Below are 21460 nucleotides of genomic sequence, written 5' to 3'. Positions count from 1 at the left end.
AGAAACAGGTATAAGGGATAAAAGCAAGTGAGCATTTGACTGTGGCTGGCCGACCACAAGAATAAAAGGAAAAGCCAGCCACTCTGTGATACATTAAAACATCCAGCCTAAAAGCATTAGAGTGAAGACCACGAAGGGACAAGGGACATGCGCTAAAACTTATATAGAACGATAAAATTCATCACCATGTATAAAACATAAAACTAAATTATGTTGATGAGGCATTGTCAGCTAAAATTAGTGGCAAGAAGTCCAGTAACTGAAGAGTCCATCTTAGGGCAGCCAAAGGAGGACAGCTTACCAAGATATGGGTCACTGTCAGCCAGGAACCGCACCGACACTGAGGCGGGTCATCACGGTGCAGGAGGTAGCCATGTGTCACCCAAGTGTGGCCAACGCAGAGCCAACAGAGAACAACAGAGTCCCTGCGAGAGGCCTGCGAGGAGATCTTCCACACATTCGTAGTCTTCTTGATGACATGCAGTTTGTTGTGTGTACCAAGGTTATGCAATAGCCACAAAACCTTGTCCATAGTACTGAACACAGGTCAGTTGCAGAGAAGCCAATCTCCGTAAGTGGTTTCTGCATAGCCTGCTTGCGAGCCTGTCAACAAGTTTGTTGCCTGGTATACAGATGTGACTTGGGGTCCAGACAGACACCACAGAATGACTGGGCCGTTCCAGGACACAGATGGACTCTTAGATGGTCGCTACCAAAGGATGATGAGGGTACCACTGGTCGACAGCTTGTAGGCTGCTCAAGGAGTCAGTACACAGGAGAAATGACTCAGCTGGGAATGAGCAGATGTGCTCAAGAGCACTAAATATGGCCGCCAGATCTGCAGTGAAAGCACTGCAGCCATCAGCAAGGAGTGCTATTCAGTATGTCCTCCATGAACATAGGCAAAGCCAACGTGACCATCAGCCATCGAGCCATCAGTGTAAAGCACTTCATGGCCCCGGTACAAGTCGAGAATCGAGAGGAAGTGACAGCAGAGAGTCGCAGGGTTAACTGAGTCCTTAGGGCCATGTGAAAGGTCCAGGCAAAGCCGCAGCCTAGCTGTACACCATGGAGGTTTACTTGAATGGACCTGAAGTATAGGTGGTAAAGGCAAGGACTCCAGTTTGGAAAGAAGGGATCAGACACAAACTGCAATTTGAAGCTCTGACCTGGGCTGCCGATGTGGGAGACGAACAGCCATGGGTGGGAAAAGGAGACGGCGATTCAGATGTGCAGGAGAACTATGAACATGTGAAACATAACTGGCCAGCATTTGTGTACACCTAACCTGCAATGGAGGGACTCTGGCCTCCACCAGGACGCTGGTCACCAGACTCGTCCTGAAAGCTCCTGTCACTAGGCGAATGCCACAGTGGTGCACTGGGTCGAGTAAATGCAATGCTGAGGGTGCTGCCAAACCATAAAGCAGACTCCCATAGTCAATGTGGGGTTGAACAAGGGCTCTGCAGACCTGCAGCAGTGTAGAGCAATCTGCACCCCAGTTGGTGTTGCTCAGGCAGCGGATGGCACTGAGGTGCTGCCAGCACTTCCGCTTAAGCTGGCGAAGGTGAGGGAGCCAAGTGAATCAGTGAATCAGGCGTCGAAAATCAGTCCTAAGCATCGACATGTTTCCACTACAGTGAGTGGATCATCATCAAGGTAAAGACAGAAGTGCATAACACATGACTTTGCGGCCGAAAACTGGAAACTGTGGCCTTGAGCTCATGATTGCACCTTGTGGATGGCTCCCTGTAGGTGTCCCTCAGCAACACCAGTACTGGTGGAGCAGTACAAAATGCAGATGTCGTCTGCATATGGAGAGGGTGAGACGGACGGCCCTACAGCTGCTGATAGATCATTAATGGCCACTAAAAATAGAGAGACACTCAATACAGAGCCCTGTGGGACCCCATTCTCCTGGATATGGGGGGTGGGGGAGGGGGGGGGGAGGGAATTATGGGAGGCACGAACTTGGACATGGAAAGTACAAAGTGACAGGAAATTCTGGATGAAGATCAGGAGCAGGCCTTGGAGACCCCACTCGTATAATGTGGCAAGGTATGATGTCACCAGGTTGTGTCGTGTCATATGCTTTTCATGAATCAAAAAAGACGGCAACGAGGTGTTGGCATCTGGAAAAGGCTGTTCGGATGGCAGACTCGAGGGACACAAGATTATTAGTGGTAGAGTGACCCTGGCAGAAGCCACACTGACATGGAGCCAGTAGGCCACATGACTCCAGGACCAAATGGGGTGTTATAAGATTCACTGTGGCGTGTAGTGGACGAGAGGACATTCCCTTCCAGCTGCCATTTGAGAGTGCGAAAGGCTGGGGTGTGGGGGGTTAGTTCTTCGACGCAGAGGCTCAAGCATAGTGCTCGGCAATTGCATTTGCGTCAGTAGATAACACGCCATTTATGTTAACACCAGGAACACCTGTTTGGATCTGGTACCCGAAAACTGGTTTGTTCTTTGCCCAGACTTGGGAAAGTGAAGTATGGCACCCAATGGTTGAGACTTATCTCTCCCAACACCTGCTTCCGTCATTTGATCAGTTGGCGAACGCAGGCATGGAGCTGTTTAAAGGCTGTGAGGTGCTCCAGGGAAGGGTGCTGTTTATGCCACTGTAGAGCTCGCCAATGCTCCTTAATTGCTTCAGCGACTTCCGGTGACCACCAAGGGACTGCCTTTTGTTGGAGGCACCCTAAAGAGTGAAGGATTGTGTTTTCTGCCGCAGAAACTATTGTTGTTGTCACCCACTCAACCATCACATCCATGTTACCGTGTGGGGGAGATTCAGCGGTGACAGCAGAGGTTTAAGTTTCCCAGTCTGCCTTGTCAAAAGCCTATCTGGGCAGGTGTCCATGGGCCTGATGCCGGGGCAGAGACAAGAAGATGGGGAAGTGGTCACTACCACACAGAGCATCATGTGCTCACCAATGGATAGATGGGAGAAGTCCTGGGCTGCAAATTAATAAATCAATGGCCAAATATTTAAGAGGTTGAACTGAGACAGTAAAGATTTGACATCTCTGCCTTGACCAGTAAGCAGTGCCACCCCACAAGGGGTTATGCATGTGAAAATCTCCCAAAAGTAGGAAAGGTTTAAGTTGATCAGTCAGTGCAGCTAACACATTCAGGTGTACTGCACCATGTGGAGGAAGGTATACATTGCAGACAGTTATTTCCTGCATTGTCCGTTTTCTAAGAGCCACAGATTCAAGAGGGGTTTGAACGGGCACAGTTTCACTACAGACTGAGTTTAGGGCATAAACGCAAACTCCACCTGACACTCTATTATGGTCACTATGGTTCCTGTAATATCCCTTACAGCTGTGGAGGGCAGGGGTCTGCAGTCCCAGGAACCAGGTTTCCTGGAGGGCAATGCAGAAACAGGTGTAAAGCTTAACAGTTGCCGTAGCTCAGCCAGGCAGTGGAAAAAACTGCCGCAATTCCACTGGAGGATGATGTCGTCATGAGCCTGGGAAGGCATTCGAAGAGGCAGTTTATGTCTAAGGTTCACCTGCTGCCACCAACTTATTGCCTGAACAGTCTATATCCATTTTGTCTGAGGGTCTGGCGAGATCTAGGTCCTCACCAGGAGCCACAATATGCAAAATAGGAACTGCAAGTCATCTACCATCAGCTAGTTTTTTAATATGAAATAGCAGGTAAGGTAATATTCTGATCTGGACTCAAAAGTAGGAAGTATAGACACTAAAAGCAGAAGAAGGTAGTTGAAATTTTAGGCTACATAAAATGAAATTGGAAACAAAATCAAATGTAACTTTGGAAAGCTTAATTCTTGGCTTAAGTGGTCACCTTATTGGGAAATAAAAGATGGAAGGAAGGAACTTTTTACAAAGTTGAGTTTTACTGTGCTTCTCTATTCTGTTCTGACTCCAGACTGAGAACCCTATGGCTCTGAAAGCCTGAGACTTTTATGCTTTTTAATGCCAAGGACAGTACCTTGATACACACCTGTTGTACAAAATAAGGTTTCCCAGATCAATGTTACAAATTATCAAATTATCAAATCATTCACTAGAGCAACAGAACACTAAACTTTGAGAAAAATAAATGCCATTGTCTCACCATTTGAGTTACGATTTACTTGCATGCTCACTACAAGTTCAGCAGTAACAGGACTCCAAGTTAAGGCTATAACCTTTGATAGACATCCATCTCCAGCTGTATATTTTGCTACAATACTGACTTTTTCAATGTTGCAAAGATACAAGTCACCTTCACCTGTGATACCTGCTGTTACAATCAGTGATGAATCCCATGGATGCCATGCATATGACTGTACAAAAAAAAGAAATATTTTTGGTTATAGCATTTCAAAACTAATTCCTTTACATTAAATTAAACATATCTGAAGGAAAATTTCTCACTGAATTCTAAGATTCTAATTGCTGAGCATTGCAAGCCTGAGTAATTGTATATTTGTTTCCAGAATCACAATTATGGAAATAATTATAATACTGGAGGTAGAAAGGATTAAGCTTATTTATATGTTCCATAAATTATGTCCCTGGAGATATTGTGGTTGCCACATGAAGTAGTTTTTGCAACCATGGCCACAATCCATATGCTCTTGGGATGTGAGATACATTGTGTGAGATACCATTCTAAAGATTAGCTAAAAAGTTATTGGCAGACCAGGATCAACTCTGTGCTGCTAACATTTTAAAAAAGCAGTCTACATAAGAGATTCCAGCCTTGCTTTAACCCATGAGGCAAATTTAAACATGTCAATAATGATTACTGTTTTGCAGTCACCTAACTGCATTCAGAAAGATTCCAAGAGACAATCAGTGCTCATACCCCCAGTAGAATTGACAGGTGATTCCATTTTGTAAGTTCCTTGCAACTCCACAAAATCATTTTACTTATAGCTAGGCAGCTCTAGAAACAGCGAGGAACTCTGCAGTGTAGGTGACCAAATGTATTCCCACAGCACTGCAGGATTCCAATAGTGTACAGCCTGGAACCCTGTTCTAAACAAGGAAAACAAGAATTTCCAGTGATAGCACCATATCACTGCAGTGGAGGGAACATCTAAATATCAACTTAGATTTGACACCTCACCACAGTAATGGCTTGCAGCATCTGCAACACCAGCATCAGTTGCTGAGTGTGCAGCAGAAGGCCACAGCTCAGTTGCAGCTCTGGACATGCTGTTGGCATTTGCTTGTACTGTTCTAGGACTTGTATCTACATTTCTGAATACGACCTCCACAAAAATACAAACACATAGTGGATGGCAGAAGCTGACACTTGCAGTAGTAAACAGCAGCAGTCACCTGATGATATTGAGCAGCTACACTAGACTTCTTGTGTAATTTATTACAAGATGGTCGATCAGACTTGATAGTTGGACATTCCATAGATTTTCCAGGAAAGTCTAAAGAGTCATAAGATTGTTGAGAGATCTTCAATATGTTTGACAAACAATAAAAACTATGTGCCATGCAATCAACTGTCAGTTATCAAATCTTGCAGCATGGCAGGGAAGTGCGAGAATACAATTACTTCCCACTTAATTTCAAGTTTAGGTAGGTAGAGAGAGAGAGAGAGAGAGAGAGAGAGAGAGAGAGAGAGAGAGAGAGAGAGAGAGAGAGAGACCAAAATATACAATTATAAAATGAAAGATGAAATGCTGCATTTTGTCGTGAATTTTGTTTCACATAAGTAAAACAAATGTCACCATCAACAGGCGTACTATTACAAATGTGATTGACAAGTATCAGAATTAATTGTGTTTGAAAGACAGTTGATTCCTAAATGCTAACAGTGCCCAAGGCATAGGCATCCACAGAAACTTATCTAGGAGTGGACAAGACACTAAAATCACCACTTTTGGTGTAACTCATTATGTGAGTAATTCTTCAGGCTTTTCTAGTGAGGTATTGTCATGTTGACTAGTTGGGTTTCTGCCAGTTATTTGCATCTTTGCTGCACGACATTTCAACTGCATGACTCACAGTCTTCTTCAGGTGCTGTCTGGTGCAGAGAAGATGCAAATAACTGGCAGAAACCCAACTATTTAATCATGATGTGAATTTTAGAACTTTTAATGAATGTCTCAGAAATAAGAAGTGGCAGGATACAAAGTTTTATTTTATCTTAAATGAATGACAGTTATGAACTTTATAGATTTTTTTTGAAACTTAGATTACTTAGACATCTAAAAGACAGGATTATTTGTCAGCACATACGAAGTAAACATTTTTATACTATTAATATATTGACACTGGATCAAATCTCATTTATGCAACAAGAAGTGAAATGAAGCTAGAAAATATACAGTACATATATTTTTACTAGCTGACATGGTGAACTCTGTTCTGCCTTAAAGCCAATAAATAATCAGATTTTAGATGTTAAGTTCAATTTTTTATTAGGAAATACAAATAAAAAAATTAAGTATTTTAATGATTCTTTATTCTTTATGTTTTTTGGTGCATAGCTTCCATTCTTCAATTAAGTACCTTGTGATACACAACATTTTTTGTTTTATTGTCAGGCGCAAGAACAAACAACGCAGATGGTCTTCTGACCCGTGAACATGCCACATATAATTGACCATGTGAAAAACATGGATATTCCAGATTTAAACCACAAAATTTCAAGGATTGGCCTTGTGATTTGTTAATGGTCATGGCAAATGCAAGATGGATCAGAAATTGAACTCTCTTAAACTCAAATGGCATATCGGTTTGGATCATCGGGATCCTCTGAATGAGAACTTCCTCACCTTCAAATTTTCTTTTGAGTATCATCACATAAATAACACTGTTCATCAATTTACTTACCACCAAATGCATACTGTTGCACAGTTTTGATTGGTTTATGTTTCGAAGCATGATAATTATGACGCCAACTTTTAGGCGTAAATAATGCGGTGGTAAGCCAGGCACATCCAAGAAGTTTAAAAATTCAATTGGATAGTTGGTGGCTTCATCTTCATTTGTTACACAGTCAATAGATTTGAATGAATGCATTTTACTAATGATCTCATTCTGAATTATGTAGTTTAGGTCATCTACATCTTTATTCTTAGCCGCTAACAGTCCTTTCATTCGCAATGTTTTGTATCCTTCTTGGATTACGGCTTTGTCAAGAAATATTTGATCATCTTGGTCGCAGAATTGTTACTGATGATTCAAAGAAAATACAAATTATTTCTTTAAATATTTAATTAATGATATATATTGGAACTTAACCATAGACGTTTAGCTGTCATTTGCGTTTTGTAATTCCATGCCAGATGCGTTTTTGTTATACCACGTTTTATAGCAGTTGAATGGTATAAAAAGTAACCTACATCCGTCTCCTGGTTCTAAGCTACCTCTCCACCAATTTTCATCCAAATTGGTCCAGCCGTTCTTGAGTTATAAATAGTGTAACTAACACGACTTTCTTTTATATATATAGATTAAAATACCAATAACATTAAGTTGGGACTGAATGTTAAAAATCTCACAAAGAAAGGAAATCAGGCCGACAGAGAAAACCTTGTTGAATGTCAACAACAACAGCCATCAAAATGGAGAATAAATTTTAAACACATTTATTAGCTTAGATGCCATTTAAAACACTGTTTGCATACAAACTTTCACATCTGACCATGTTGTTGGATTTATTACATTATTTTCCTGCCATAGCTTTTTTAAATCTCAGCTGGAATACTTAACGATTTACATAATACATTTTGAAAGCTACTTTCTATGGGTTGCCCTGATAATCATAACACAGCCAGCCTTAAAACCTGCCTAAGCAACTCTCAAATTATTAGGTATAATCAGCTTTTAACAGCCTAGAGCTGAGACAAAATAGTCGTCCTCTCCCCAATTTGACATGTTACTGTGCAACTATGACAACCTGATTTCAGAATTCTAAAGTCTGCAACTGTATGTTTCACTGTGTTCCACCCCATACAGTTTGAGGAGGACATAAAGAAGATATTGTTATGCTACCACCTTCCCAAGATAGCTCCTTATCCATGATCTTCAGCCTGGCAAGATTGCAAACTGCCTTCCAGATTCTGCTGTCAGTGCTGGGAAGTTGCTGAGTTGGCATGAGAAAAGCCTCTGCTCCAGCACTGGTGAGGAGTATGCTTACCAAACTCCAGTCCCTGATGCTTGCACCATGACCCTGTACATGACGAAGTGGCACAATTTCATAACACTGGGGCAAGCAAGTATAAATAATGGCCGCTCCAGCCGTGCAGTATGTGTTGTCAACTGCTGCCTAAAATGTGAATGCCTTCATGCCAGCCACTGACCCAGTGTGGGTCATTGAGTTTTATCTACAACTAGCAGTCACCTCCACTATCCACTGGTCCTGAAGCTGCCAGGGTCTAAACTTGTACCTTCCAACTGGGGCCTATGTAAGGCTGACATCTACCAACTCCTGGGCACCTCCAAGACATCCTTGGTTCCCAATCCAAACTTGGACGTATCCTGCACATGAGCAACTGCAAGCTGCTACCTCATTGCTGCATCTACACCCTGTAGCATGACTGGCCCACACCTGTGTTGGCTGCCACTAAGTGTCTGGCATTTGACACAGTTGTCCACTTATTGAGGCCTGGCATTTGACACAGTTGTCCACTTATTGAGGTGCTGACACTGCTCCTTTCTGTGACTGATTTCCTGCTTTACATCCTTGTTACTGCCTCACATTACTGCATGCTCTGCTGGGCAAGTACCATCACCCAGAGTCACTGCACACCTCTGGGATTCTATTTAAATTGGCTATATGAATTCTGCTGAATAATTAATTTTTTTACTATTGAATTTATTATTCCACAATTGCCAAGGAAATGGTTCATTGGTTGCCTGAGCAGCAGGTACATTCTCCTGCATCATTCTGACATATTATAGGGTCAATATTGCTTGGACCACATTGACGATAACAACTGGTACCAGAAGTTACAACAAACATGATTGTAGGTCAACAAACATCACAGTGAGTCATGTAGAAACACTGCTATACCTTCAAATATGTGCAATGGCAGGTAAACCTGATTAAATTTTTGAAGGTTAATGAGGGCATAGACTTCAACAAATACAGAGGGAATTTTAGGGATACTTAGGACAGAATGTGTCCTGTTAGATGCATGTAATGTAATGTAATGTAATTTATTGGGGCATAGTTTCCCCAGTACTCAGTTGAGCCCTGTAATGTGCTTCACTTATAGAAGATTTAGGGATTAAGCCAGGGAGTGCAATGAGTGCACATAGTTAATATGTAGGCAGAGAATTGGGGTGGTGGTGGTGGTGGTGGTGGTGGTTACTGGTTTGTGGGGCACTCAACTGCATGGTTATCAGTGAATGTACAAATTCCCAACCTTCGCTCATCCCAATCTCGCCACTTTCATGAATGAGGATGAAATAATGATGACAACACACCCACCCAGTCATTTCGAGGCAGGTGGAAATCCCTGACCCCACTGGGAATCGAACCCAGGATCCCATGCTCGGGAAGCGAGAATGTGACCGTGAGACCACAAGCTGTGGACATTTGTAGGAGGAGGAGGAGGAGATTAGTGTTTAATGTCCCATCTACAATGAGGTCATTCGAGATGGGGCACAAGCTCAGATTAGGGAAGGATGGGAGAGGAAATCAGCTATGTCCTTTCAAAGGAACCATCCTGGCATTTGCATGAACTGATCTAGGGAAATCATGGGATACCTAAATCAGGATGGTCAGATAAAGGATAGAGAATTTGAATTTTATCAAGAATTGTTACAGTAATGTTGAGGTTAACTATCCACATGTTTGTCCAATTGTCAGAGGTTTTACAATTAGTGTATTAAAGGCACACATTGATACTTCTCAGGAAGTGGTTCAGCCTTTCTTTAGATCAGGTAGCTCAGATGAGAGCAGATAATCCAGACTTGCATAGACAGATACTTTGAAGAAGGACAGAGCCTCATGCAGTTTCTTAGTACCTGTCCTAGATGCTACTACTGCTAGCCTAGTTGATCCTTTTTCAAGCAAGGTAGAGGGGATGTAACAGCATTTGTGGATAACCTGTTGACAGCTGTGAAGCTGGGTTGTTGGACAGATGAACAACTGTTGCAAATGGCCAAATTACATTTAACAGGGGATGTGAAAATGTTTGTACTTTATCATGATGGCCTCAGAAATACTCAGAGGTTTGACTTGCTGAGAAGTAGTTTCATACAATGATACAGAAAACAGAGTAACTATGAGTACTATCTCAAGCAGTTAGATAGCATGTCAGAGATACAGGGCAAATCCATTGTAAGCTTATAGATAGAATAAATAATATCAATGTTAATGCCTTTGCATTAATGGACAGTGTCAACAGCAATAAGGTCCTCCTGAAAGAAGCAGAGCAGAGGATATGGGGAACATTTTTATAGGGACTGTCAATCAAAGTATCATGAAAATACCCATGGAATTTTCAAGGGACTTTGCTGGAGCCATTAGACACAGCAACAACTTTAGAAGAAATAGTGGAAAAAGCTGTTTCTCCTGTCATGAACTCAAGTTAACACATGTAATATAAAATGTTACCACTATGGTCATTCAGGCATTTAATGATGAGAATGGGACTGTAGGGAAGTAAATGGCATAAGAGGAATGGGGAAAATGGGAATAACCACCCATTAAATGACAGTGGGTGTCCCAGGATCCACCAGATGGTGCTCCCAGTGAATTTTAACTTATTAGAAACGTATATTGAAGTGAAATTTTGCTTCACTGGTATAGTGGATGACAGGGGGAACAAATTTTTAGGCACACATCTCTGCCAAGTTTGGATTATCAGGGGATTGAGGCAGTTAAACCCTGCATGGTACAGATTATGTTGACCAACTGGTAATGATGTTCATTCACTAGGTACAACAATATTAAATTTTGAGGTGGAAGCAAAACATTTCCAAGATTGTATGGAAGTTCTGCCCTGCATAGGTGATGGTTACTGTGCAATACTATGGTTAAATTATTTGTATCAGCTCAGTGCCAAAATTGACCTTGGACAATGCATAGAACTCTGTGAAACCTTGTTCCATATGGGAAAAACCTGTAAGTGACATATTGCCATGAGGTTCATGTCTCATGAAAAATGAACTAATTAAGCTGCATACAAGACACCAAGAATCAGTTTGCATGATAAAGTACCACAATGTACAGGGAATCAGCTATGGGTGGGCATAGGATCAGTGCTGTCTGTAAACATGTTGTGTGGGGGCTGAGCTACTTGGAGATAATTATGAGTTAGATAAAGTGTGGCGTTTTTGTGGTCAGGAGTATTATTCGCATATATGAGGTAAATGGTGAGCAGGTATTGCCTGTTAGTATTGATAATTTGGGGAGCAAAGATATGGATTTGTCTAACAGATTGTTGGTCACCAATTATTGTGTCTTCAGAGTCCAATTTCTACATTAACTTAGGAGCTACTGCTACTAGGCAGCAAAAAGCACCTATCTCCAGGCTCATTGACACTATTTACCTGGCAGTACACCTTAAAATTGTGGAAATAATTTTCCAGCTTTCTGTGGTTTCATCAAAACCTGTAAGAAGAAGTGGTGGTGGTGGTGGTGGTGGTGGTGGTGGTGGTGGTGGAGGAGGAGGAGGAATCCAGTACTTTGACTTACAAGAGACTGAACTGACTAAGAATTTACATGAGGACATTGGCACAAAGTATCAGGATCAGGAACTCTGCATCACCACCTATCCATCCTTGATGACCAAATAATGGTGATGACTATTTTACTGAACCATTTTGATTTGAACCAGCTTCCTCCAAGTCTGCAGCCAATGTACCTTTTCCTTCATAAGATTTTGTATCCAATATGTGGAAGAACTGCATCTTTGGACCAGAATGGAGCATTCCACATACTTTGAGAAAGCCACACACTGCTTTAGCAGTACAATTCTGCATTTTTACCTACTACACAGAAGAAATGGTTATGAGGTAACATAACAGGTATGTGACTGAATTTAGCACTCCCTAGCAAACAGAAACTGGTTCATTATTTTTAGTGAGTGAGCACCGATACATGTGATAATAGCATTTGGCACACTTCAAGTAAATGCAATTTGGACATAACTGTTCATGATCTGTGCCAGTAAGATTATAGATAATATGAAAGCCTTTGAAACTTCACAGATGGCAGTTATATTAGAAGACATTACAAGGTAAGAATAGCTTTATAAGTGCAAGGAGGCTTTGAAATGATCAATATCCTGTGTAAAAATTATGATGATAGTGAACAGAGCAGATATTGTTTGAGTACATGGTCAATCAGGCACAGTCATTTATAGGGGGTTTCAGCACAGAAGGATTAAAGGTTGAAATGACACACAAATCTAGGCATGACAAGGTCTACAATGGCAAGGGCTACAGGAAAGGAGTGGTGAATCTGAGTCTTAATCTCATTCTGGGAACCTGTGTTCCAATATGAGTAAAACAAAATTACACCCTCCATAATCCAGCCCACAAATACAATGATGGTTAAATTAGAGAAAAGGTATATGGAGGTGTACTCACTGTCATTCAGTCAGATAAAATAGTTCATGGGTGAGCGACCAGAATTCAGTATAAAATATTTTGACAAGTGGCCACCTAGCCACAACCAGATGCACTGATGAACTGACCACATGTGGGCACTTTGCTCTCTTCACCCCTTCCCTCCTGTCTCCCACTATAAACGCCATCCATACCATGAAGCAAAATTGTTTAAAGCAGGACAAAGGCCATTAGATACATTTTTGAAGAGGCTACAGTGCAAAATCAATTGTGCAGTCAGATTAACACATTATGAGGCACTTGAAGAAGCCGTGCAAATGACAGTTTGATCTGTGAAAGAGCTACAGAGACCTCAAATGGGCCATAAACCAGATTATTGTGTGTTCTAAGCTTGCACAGGAACCAGTTAACATGTAAACATGCAACAGGCTACAAATACTCACAAGAAGGAGATTTGATGTTTCATTTGTGGAGGGAGAGGCTACACAATAAGGAGTTTTAGAGAAAGGAATGCCAGGGATATGTTAAACGAGAGAGGGAATGGAAGGGTCACCACTGCTGCTGCCCCCAAGAAGAGGTAGGTTGTTACTGTGATCTACACAGAAGACAGTTTCCAAGATCTGCTTGTTAGCACAATTTACAGTGGACAAAACGTCCATTTTCTAATTGATATAGGGCCCAAATTTCTCCGATGTGGTGCCATGTAGTTAAGGAAAGAAGCTGTAAGCAGCCGGACTGTACCATTAAAAGGTGTTAGTTTCTTGAGAGTAGGTAGAGATGAATATGAGGCCAAAATGCAACTGATAAGGAGCATAGAGGAACACTACGAAGATAAACTAGGGTTGGATTTCCCATCAGTTAACCATGGCTCAAATGGCTCTGAGCACTATGGGACTTAAAATCTGAGATCATCAGTCCCCTAGAATTTATAACTACTTAAACCTAACTAACCTAAGGACACACACACATCCATGCTCGAGGCAGGATTCGAACCTGCGAATGTAGTGGTCGCGTGGTTCCAGACTGAAGCGCCTAGAACCGCTCGGTCACAGCGGCTTCAGTTAACCATGCTCACAGCAATGTAGCAAAAAGAAATCCAATTTGGTCATATTGATTACGGCTTCAATGGGATCTTTAAGAGGCAGACTCAAAGCAATCTCAGCGCCACTGAGGTCATGCGCAAACAGAGTGGTGACCTAAGTATAACATTCCTAGTCAATGTTAATTTGTCAGATGTTGAAAATACCGCTTCAGTTGTAAATTTCTTTTCTTATCACAACTGGTTTCTGGCTCTCATAAGGATGTGCTACCTATGAATGCAGAACAGGGAGTCAAATTTGACAAAGTGAGCACATCCCCCCAGAGACAGGAAAAATTCTGTATGATCATACAAAGTAGGCTTTCATGGCCAGTATTGTCTTCTCTTAAAACATCTGAGCTGTGGTCGATGTATAAAACTTGACCATTGCATTTCATATCTGATTGTGGAAGACCTACTCTGAGGTAAAGCGGCGAAATGCCATTCACTGCTTTACCCCAGAGGACGTCCCCCACAGTCAGAGACGAAATGTCAGGGGAGAGTTTTATACATCGACCATGGTCTATCAGCCCAGAAGCTTTAAGTGAAGAAAATCCTGTATATCAATGTGAAGATACTGAAGTGCCACAGAAGTATTTTGCCATTAACAGAACGATCAGTAAATGGTGACCAGGGGCATTGCTACATAACAAGAACTGTCAGAGTCATTAAGGATGAATCAAGTGGAAAATTACGTGATCCAGTAAGCACTGACAACATGAGTAATGCAGAAGCAGAATTACCATGTGAAACTATTGTGGCTACAGTATCAAACATAGTTTACAAAATGTGATAGAAGTCCCTACCAAGGAGAAATATCTATAGGTAATAAGGTATCGTACCCCAAATGTCACTATGAAAGAGGCAACTGATGAAGCACATGGATCAATTGAACTAGAGCTAGTTACTAAACCAAACCACTTATTGCCAGAGGATCAGGAAATAATTTCACCAGTGCTACTGAGCTACACTGATCTTTTCTTGTAATTGGGATAATCTTGCAGCAATTCTATTAGTTTAACATGGGTTACACACAGGAACAGCAGAACCCATCGCTCCTCAATGATATTATTAAGGTTAGGTTAGGTTAGGTTAGGTTAGGTTAGTGTTGTTTAACGTCCCGTTGACAACGAGGTCATTAGAGACTGAGCGCATGCTCGGGTTAGGGAAGGATGGGGAAGGAAATTGGCCGTGCCCTTTCAAAGGAACCATCCCAGCATTCGCCTGAAACGATTTAGGGAAATCACGGAAAACCTAAATCAGGATGGCTGGAGACGGGATTGAACCATCGTCCTCCCAAATGCGAGTCCAGTGTGCTAACCACTGCACCACCTCACTGGGTAATGATATTATTAAAGACCAACTGGAAGCTGAGGGTCATTGAACCTAGAGTAACATCAGATCCATTCTCATCACCACCCATCATAATTTTGAAGAAGAAATCACCTATTGGAGAATAGACATACAGATTTTGTGCTGATTACCGGAAGCTGAATGCTGCAATGTTACCAGATGTTCGTCCATTACTGGATCTTGTACACACTTTGGATTATCTTGACGCATGCAAAATCCTCTCTGTTTGTGAACTAACCAGCAGGTACAATAAAATGACTGTACATCCAGACTATTATGTGAAATCATCATTCATTATGCCTAGAGTGCGTACAAGTGTAACCATCTTCCTTTCAGTCTTTGGGGTGTGCCAGCAACATTCCCTGTGAATTTATACTGATGATACATTCAGGGGTATGCTGATATAGTGACAATACTGAAAAAAGGAGCAGTTTTTAATTGGAATTCCAAATGTTCACAAGAAATGGAAGCTCTGAAAATAGCTTTGACAACAGCTGCCATAGTGGCTTATCCAGATTTCTCAAAACCCTTCATCCTAGCAACTGATGCTAGCCATTTCACTTTCAGCATGTTTCTTTTGCAGGAAGTTAATGGAGAAGAGCATCTAATTTCACTTGCTTTTCATCTCTTGAACAAGGTTAAGTGCAACTATTCAACAACAGAAAAGAAGTTATATGCACTTGTCTATGGCATAAACTAAAAGCAAAGCTTTTTTTAGAGGGCCAAGAATTCACTGTAGTGATGGATCACTCTGCGTTGAATGGCTACTCAACCTGAGAGATCCCAGTAGTAAATTAACTAGAATGTCTTTGTGGTTGAGTGAGTTTCAGCTAAAGGTAATCCACCAACACAGGAAGTTACACAGCAGTGCATATGGACATAGTATGAAGGTCAGAATACATTTCACAATCAACTAGGGAGAGGAACTAATAAATGTGCAAGAAGCTGACATGCAGTGTCAGTCATGGAAAAATGATCCTAAATTCAAAGTAGTTAATGGGATACTGAGCAAGATTTCTGTTAAAGGAAGCCACATAGTTGTGCCTGAACTACGATTAGAACAAGTTTTAAAAGAATATCTTGAAAGCCCACTCGCAGGACATACTGGCAAAAAGGCAAGTAACCTATGAATAGCACAGCTCTGTTGGTGCCCAAACTAGGAAACAAATGCTTAAAGTTAATTTTCACATTGTGACTTGTGCAACAAATTGAATAATGTGGGCAAAATCACCTCCTTACCCGTATCACCCACAGGCTGCTTTTCTTACATCATTCAGTATGTTTACAGGAAGGGAGAAAAATTATTCTGAAATCCTCTTTAACCTGTAGCACATTTATTAAGTGGATGAGAAATATGAAATTAGCTCAATAAACGTCTTCATTAAATCAACTTTCACTCATATAATATGTCAACATGTTTTGCTGCAGTTGTGTCACTGCTACTGTAAAATAACGGTGGATGGTGAAGTAAAGGGGGTGGAGAGGAGGAGGGAGGAGATTAGTGTTTAACGTCCCGTCGACAACGAGGTCATTAGAGACGGAGCGCAAGCTCGGGTGAGGGAAGGATGGGGAAGGAAATCGGCCGTGCCCTTTCAAAGGAACCATCCCGGCATTCGCCTGAAGCGATTTAGGGAAATCGCGGAAAACCTAAATCAGGATGGCCGGAGACGGGATTGAACCGTCGTCCTCCCGAATGCGAGTCCAGTGTGCTAACCACTGCGCCAAAGGGGGGTGGGGGTTGTGTAGTCTTTAAGACTTCACACGTCCCCTCTCCCCCTCCTATTATCCACTTCCTGGGAATAATAATTGTTTGATAGCATACATTAATGAATATGATGACATGTATCCTCTTCAAATCATCTGAATGTGCGTAACTTTATGCTGATTTGTCACTTGAAATCCTTAAGAAGTGAGAAGTAAGGAGTAAGGAGTAAGAAGCTGGGAACTAATCAGATTCCTTACATAACTTTATGCTGTGTTATAATCAAGAGGCTACAAATGTAGGACCTGCAAGTTTAAGAGACTGAACTTCAGATTTCATGTTTATAGGGTGTTCCAATTCTCATCTTACCAAGTGCCTCTATTCCAGTTTTTGTGCCACTGACAGACTTAACAAATGCAAAGAATTCGTGAGATTTTGAGAAGATCATACAATGTGACAGTACAACATCAGTCATTATTCCATTTAGAAGTTAAGGAGGTACATATTTTTAATTATTTTTCTAGAGCTTGATCTGTTATGTAAATAAACTTTTGTCACAATATTTTCATTGCTTGAGATTATGCTGAGCATGTAATAATTTCTGCTCGTTTTGTAATCATTGGAGTTCTGTAGTCATCTTTGTTACATATGTACCTTGATCATAGATATGTTTCAAGGTGCGTATCTTTCAAGAGATCAAGTCCATCTTAATCACAAACTATTTTTGCCAGTCATGAGTTTCTGAACAGTTTCTGTCAGTGTATTATCAACATTATCAGGATCAAGTGGGGTGCTACATGTTACTAGGTTGGTGCATCTAATTCAGTTGTTCATCAGTGCATATACATAAATTGCTGTCTGTATTTTCCATCAAAGTTAAGTTAACAATTTATTGCAAAAATATTTTCAACAGCCATAAGTGGAATAACTACATCCAATAATTACATACAGGCTGTGGGCCTGGCTCTCATCAACATTAAATTGTTTAGCACTACAAGAGCTGAGAATTTATTGTTGTTACAGTTTGTGATAAAACTTATTTAAATATTGCTATTGTAAGTAGTAATCTGTAATTTCTGAAGCTGGTGAGGAGATCTTATCGCCAGATCTAAGCACAATAGATGAATACTTGAAAACTGGAGACTGATACCAAATCCAATAAAGACGGAAGTCAGCTGCTTTCATCTTAACAAAAGAATGGCTAATGCAAAGTTGAATGTCACTTTTAATGGTCAGGTCCATCATCACCAAGACACTCCAAAATATCTAGGAGTGACTCTTGATAGAACCCTCTCTTACAGGAAGCACATAGAAAACACCACAGCAAATCTGAGATCACGCAATAACATCATACAGATGCTGGGTGGTACCTCATGGGGGGGGTGAGCTAGGACATTGTGATGCGCTGCCTTAGGGCTGGTCTGTTCTGTTGCCAAATACTGTGCTACAGTGTGGCTCAATAGCACACATGTGAGAAAAATTGACATGGCGCTAAATGCAGCAATGAGGACAATAACAGGCTGCATCAAATCATCTCCTCCATACTGGTGCTGGTGACCACCTCTAAGCAACATTGCACCACCAGACCTCCAAAGACAGAATGCCCTCCTCAAGGAATACCAAAAATTACTTAAAATCCCTGAGCTTACAATGCACTATGATGTTCCTGCACTCTGAATGAACTGATTAAAATCTAGGCAGCCATCTGTCCTGCCAGAATCACTACAGGCAGCTACTTTCAGTAACAACACAAAGTGGACAGAAATGTGGAACACTATTGCCCATGAGGAACATCAGACCCTCCAAAGCCCTGACACAAGACCAGCCAGTATGGAACTAATGTGACGTGACTGGAAAACAATCAGATCCACACAGGCCACCTCATCTTCTCAGTGTGGCTGAGGAAATTAACACCAGACAATCCATCACATTGTAACAAGCTGTAATAGAAGAGCCTAACATGGGAACTTTGCAGATTTCTTTGAAGTGACAGAGGCAGCCCTTGAATGGATTGACAAATTAGATATTAATTTATAGGCTTATTTTTCAAATTATGAAATTAATATATTTTTGTAAAATTTTGTAAAACTATGTAATCCAAAATTGCTAGTCGCTGTTCATGTGTAATGCCATATGCTAAATAAATAAATAAATCTATGTATTTTCAAATTTAAGTATTTTATGTTCTCAAATATTTTATAATTCTAAAAGAAATTCTTTATGTGAGTAGTGTTTTGAATGTGTCACAGGTAGTGGTGTTACAGTTCAATTGAAAAAAATCTTATATTTAATATTAGACTTTTTTTACATTACCCGACATGTAGATATGTTTGGAATCTCTAGAACATCATTATCATGAGGCCATCTTGAAATTTTTAATCTTCCACTGAAGCTTGAAATAGCAATCCTATTACCATCAGGTGAAAAGTTCATCGTGTTAATACTAGGCAGCATGTGGCTGAGAAATGAGAGAGTAATTGAGACCCCTGGTACGGTACATACTTCAATAATTCCTTTTGAGCATCCACTGGAAGAAAGCAGAATTAAGTCAACTTGTATACTATAGCAGTTTACCATCATACAACTTTTAAGACTGATAAAAAGTAATTGTCTTCACTAAGTCTGTTTCAGGAATATACTTGTATGAAATACACTTTAATATGTACTTGGAGTAAGAACATACAGATATTTCTAGAACATTAAACAAACACAACCTTGAAGTTTCCTGCAGAAATTAATCCACAAATGACTATAGTACTGGTAGCCATTTATTTACTGATTCAGTAATGCCTCAAATGTTCATTATGTAGTAATTTTCTTTCAACCACTACAATATCACAATAAATTTTATAGATTCTAGAAAACACATTATTCATGTGATACTTGACAAGCATAAACTAGATTAAGAATGTAGTTTTATAGCACTTTCAAGTTTGACATTAACTTCAACTATTTGTTGCATTTAGAGAACAGCTACCTACAACTGAATTTTATGGTTTGTCTAACATACTATTCTGGAAAATGTGGCAGTTTCTGTACAATCAAAACATTTTAACAGTGCTACTCTTGGTCCACCATGAAAATGAAGATTACATGGAAAGAAAGGGGTCAAGTCCAAATTTGATGAAAATGTATTACTGGCATCATGTAGTTCATCAGACATAATTTCAGTTGTGTCAAGTTAGCTGAATGTAATAGGTTCAGTCTCAGAGTTATAGCCAGATACAAATATGGTCTACACTGAGAAAATGGGTCAAGTCCATCCAAAACACGGATGGGGGGAGTTAAATCCTACAAGATATGAATTTCTGATCGGTATTGATTTTTCTGTTTGGTTTTAAGAAAGTGTCATTGTGACACTGTTAAATGCAATGTCATCATTGATTTTTATTTTGTACTATCAAAGTTTAACGATTTCTTCTAACACAGAGCAGACCTGAGGTTAGTTTCTTTCCTTTATTTTATTTTATTTTATTTTATTTTATTGTGAGTTCCATTGATCCTGATAGCAATGGAGTTGCAAAGATATGGAATACATCACTATTTTTACAATGTTAACAATACAGCAGCGCACAATATGGTTAATTCATAACAACACTGATAGTAACAACATGGAACACTAGAAGGAATAAAAATGTATTACACACATCAGAATTAACACTTATGTGTACACATTCAAATTAACAATATCAAAGTACACTACTGGCCATTAAAATTGCTACGCCATGAAGATGATGTGCTACAGACACGAAATTTAACTGACAGGAAGAAGATGCTGTGATATGCAAATGATTAGCTTTTCAGAGCATCCACACAAGGTTGGCGCCGGTGACGACACCTACAATGTGCTGACATGATGAAAGGTTCCAACCGATTTATCATACAAAAACAGCAGTTGCCTGATGAAACGTTGTTGTGATGCCTCGTGTAAGGAGCAGAAATGCATACCATCATGTTTCCAACTTTGATAAAGGTAAGATTGTAGCCTATCGCGATTGCGGTTTATCGTATCGCGACATTGCTGGTCGCTTTGGTCGAGATCCAATGACTGTTAGAAGAATATGGAATCGGTGGGTCCAGGAGGGTAATACGGAATGCTGTGCTGAATCCCAACGGCTTTGTATCACTAGCAGTCGAGATGACAGGCATCTTATCCGCATGGCTGTAATGGATCGTGCAGCCACGTTTTGATCCCCGAGTCAGCAGATTGGGACGTTTGCAAGACAACAACCACCTGCACGAACAGTTTGATGTTGTTTGCAGAAGCATGGACTATCAGCTTGGAGACCATGGCTGTGGTTACCCTTGACACTGCATCACAGACAGGAGCACCTGCGACGGTGTACTCAACGACAAACCTGGGTGCACGAATGGCAAAACGTGATTTTTTCGAATGAATCCAGGTTCTGTTTACAGCATCATGATGGTCGCATCCGTGTTTTGTGATATCGCGGTGAATGCACATTGGAAGTGTGTATTCGTCATCGCCATATTGACATATCACCCGGCGTGATAATATGGGGTGCCATCGGTTACACGTCTCTGTCACCTCTTGTTCGCATTGACGGCACTTTGAACAGTAGATGTTATGTTTCAGATGTGTTATGACCCGTGGATCTACCCTTCATTCGATCCCTGCGAAACCCTACATTTCGGCAGGATAATGCACGACTGCATGTTGCAGGTCCTGTATGGGCCTTTCTGGATACAGAAAATTTTCGACTGCTGCCCTGGCCAGCACATTCTCCAGATCTCTCACCAATTGAAAACGTCTGGTCAATGGTGGCTGAGCAACTGGCTCGTCACAATACG

General features: G+C 40.9%; 1 protein-coding gene across 1 annotated transcript in view; it reads right to left on the bottom strand.

Annotated features, from left to right (window-relative positions):
- The window catches only part of LOC126249135 (uncharacterized), a 109864-nt gene that overhangs the window by 53007 nt on the left and 35397 nt on the right, over window positions 1-21460 (bottom strand). The window contains exon 4 of the mRNA XM_049950788.1: window positions 4096-4306. Coding sequence (XP_049806745.1) covers window positions 4096-4306 — 211 coding nt within the window. The remainder of the gene's footprint in view (window positions 1-4095; window positions 4307-21460) is intronic.

This window comes from Schistocerca nitens, chromosome 3 (assembly GCF_023898315.1).
Source record: "Schistocerca nitens isolate TAMUIC-IGC-003100 chromosome 3, iqSchNite1.1, whole genome shotgun sequence".
Lineage (NCBI taxonomy): Eukaryota > Metazoa > Arthropoda > Insecta > Orthoptera > Acrididae > Schistocerca > Schistocerca nitens.
The sequence above is the reverse complement of the archived record's forward strand: the minus strand, read 5'-3'. Positions and strand labels throughout refer to the sequence as shown.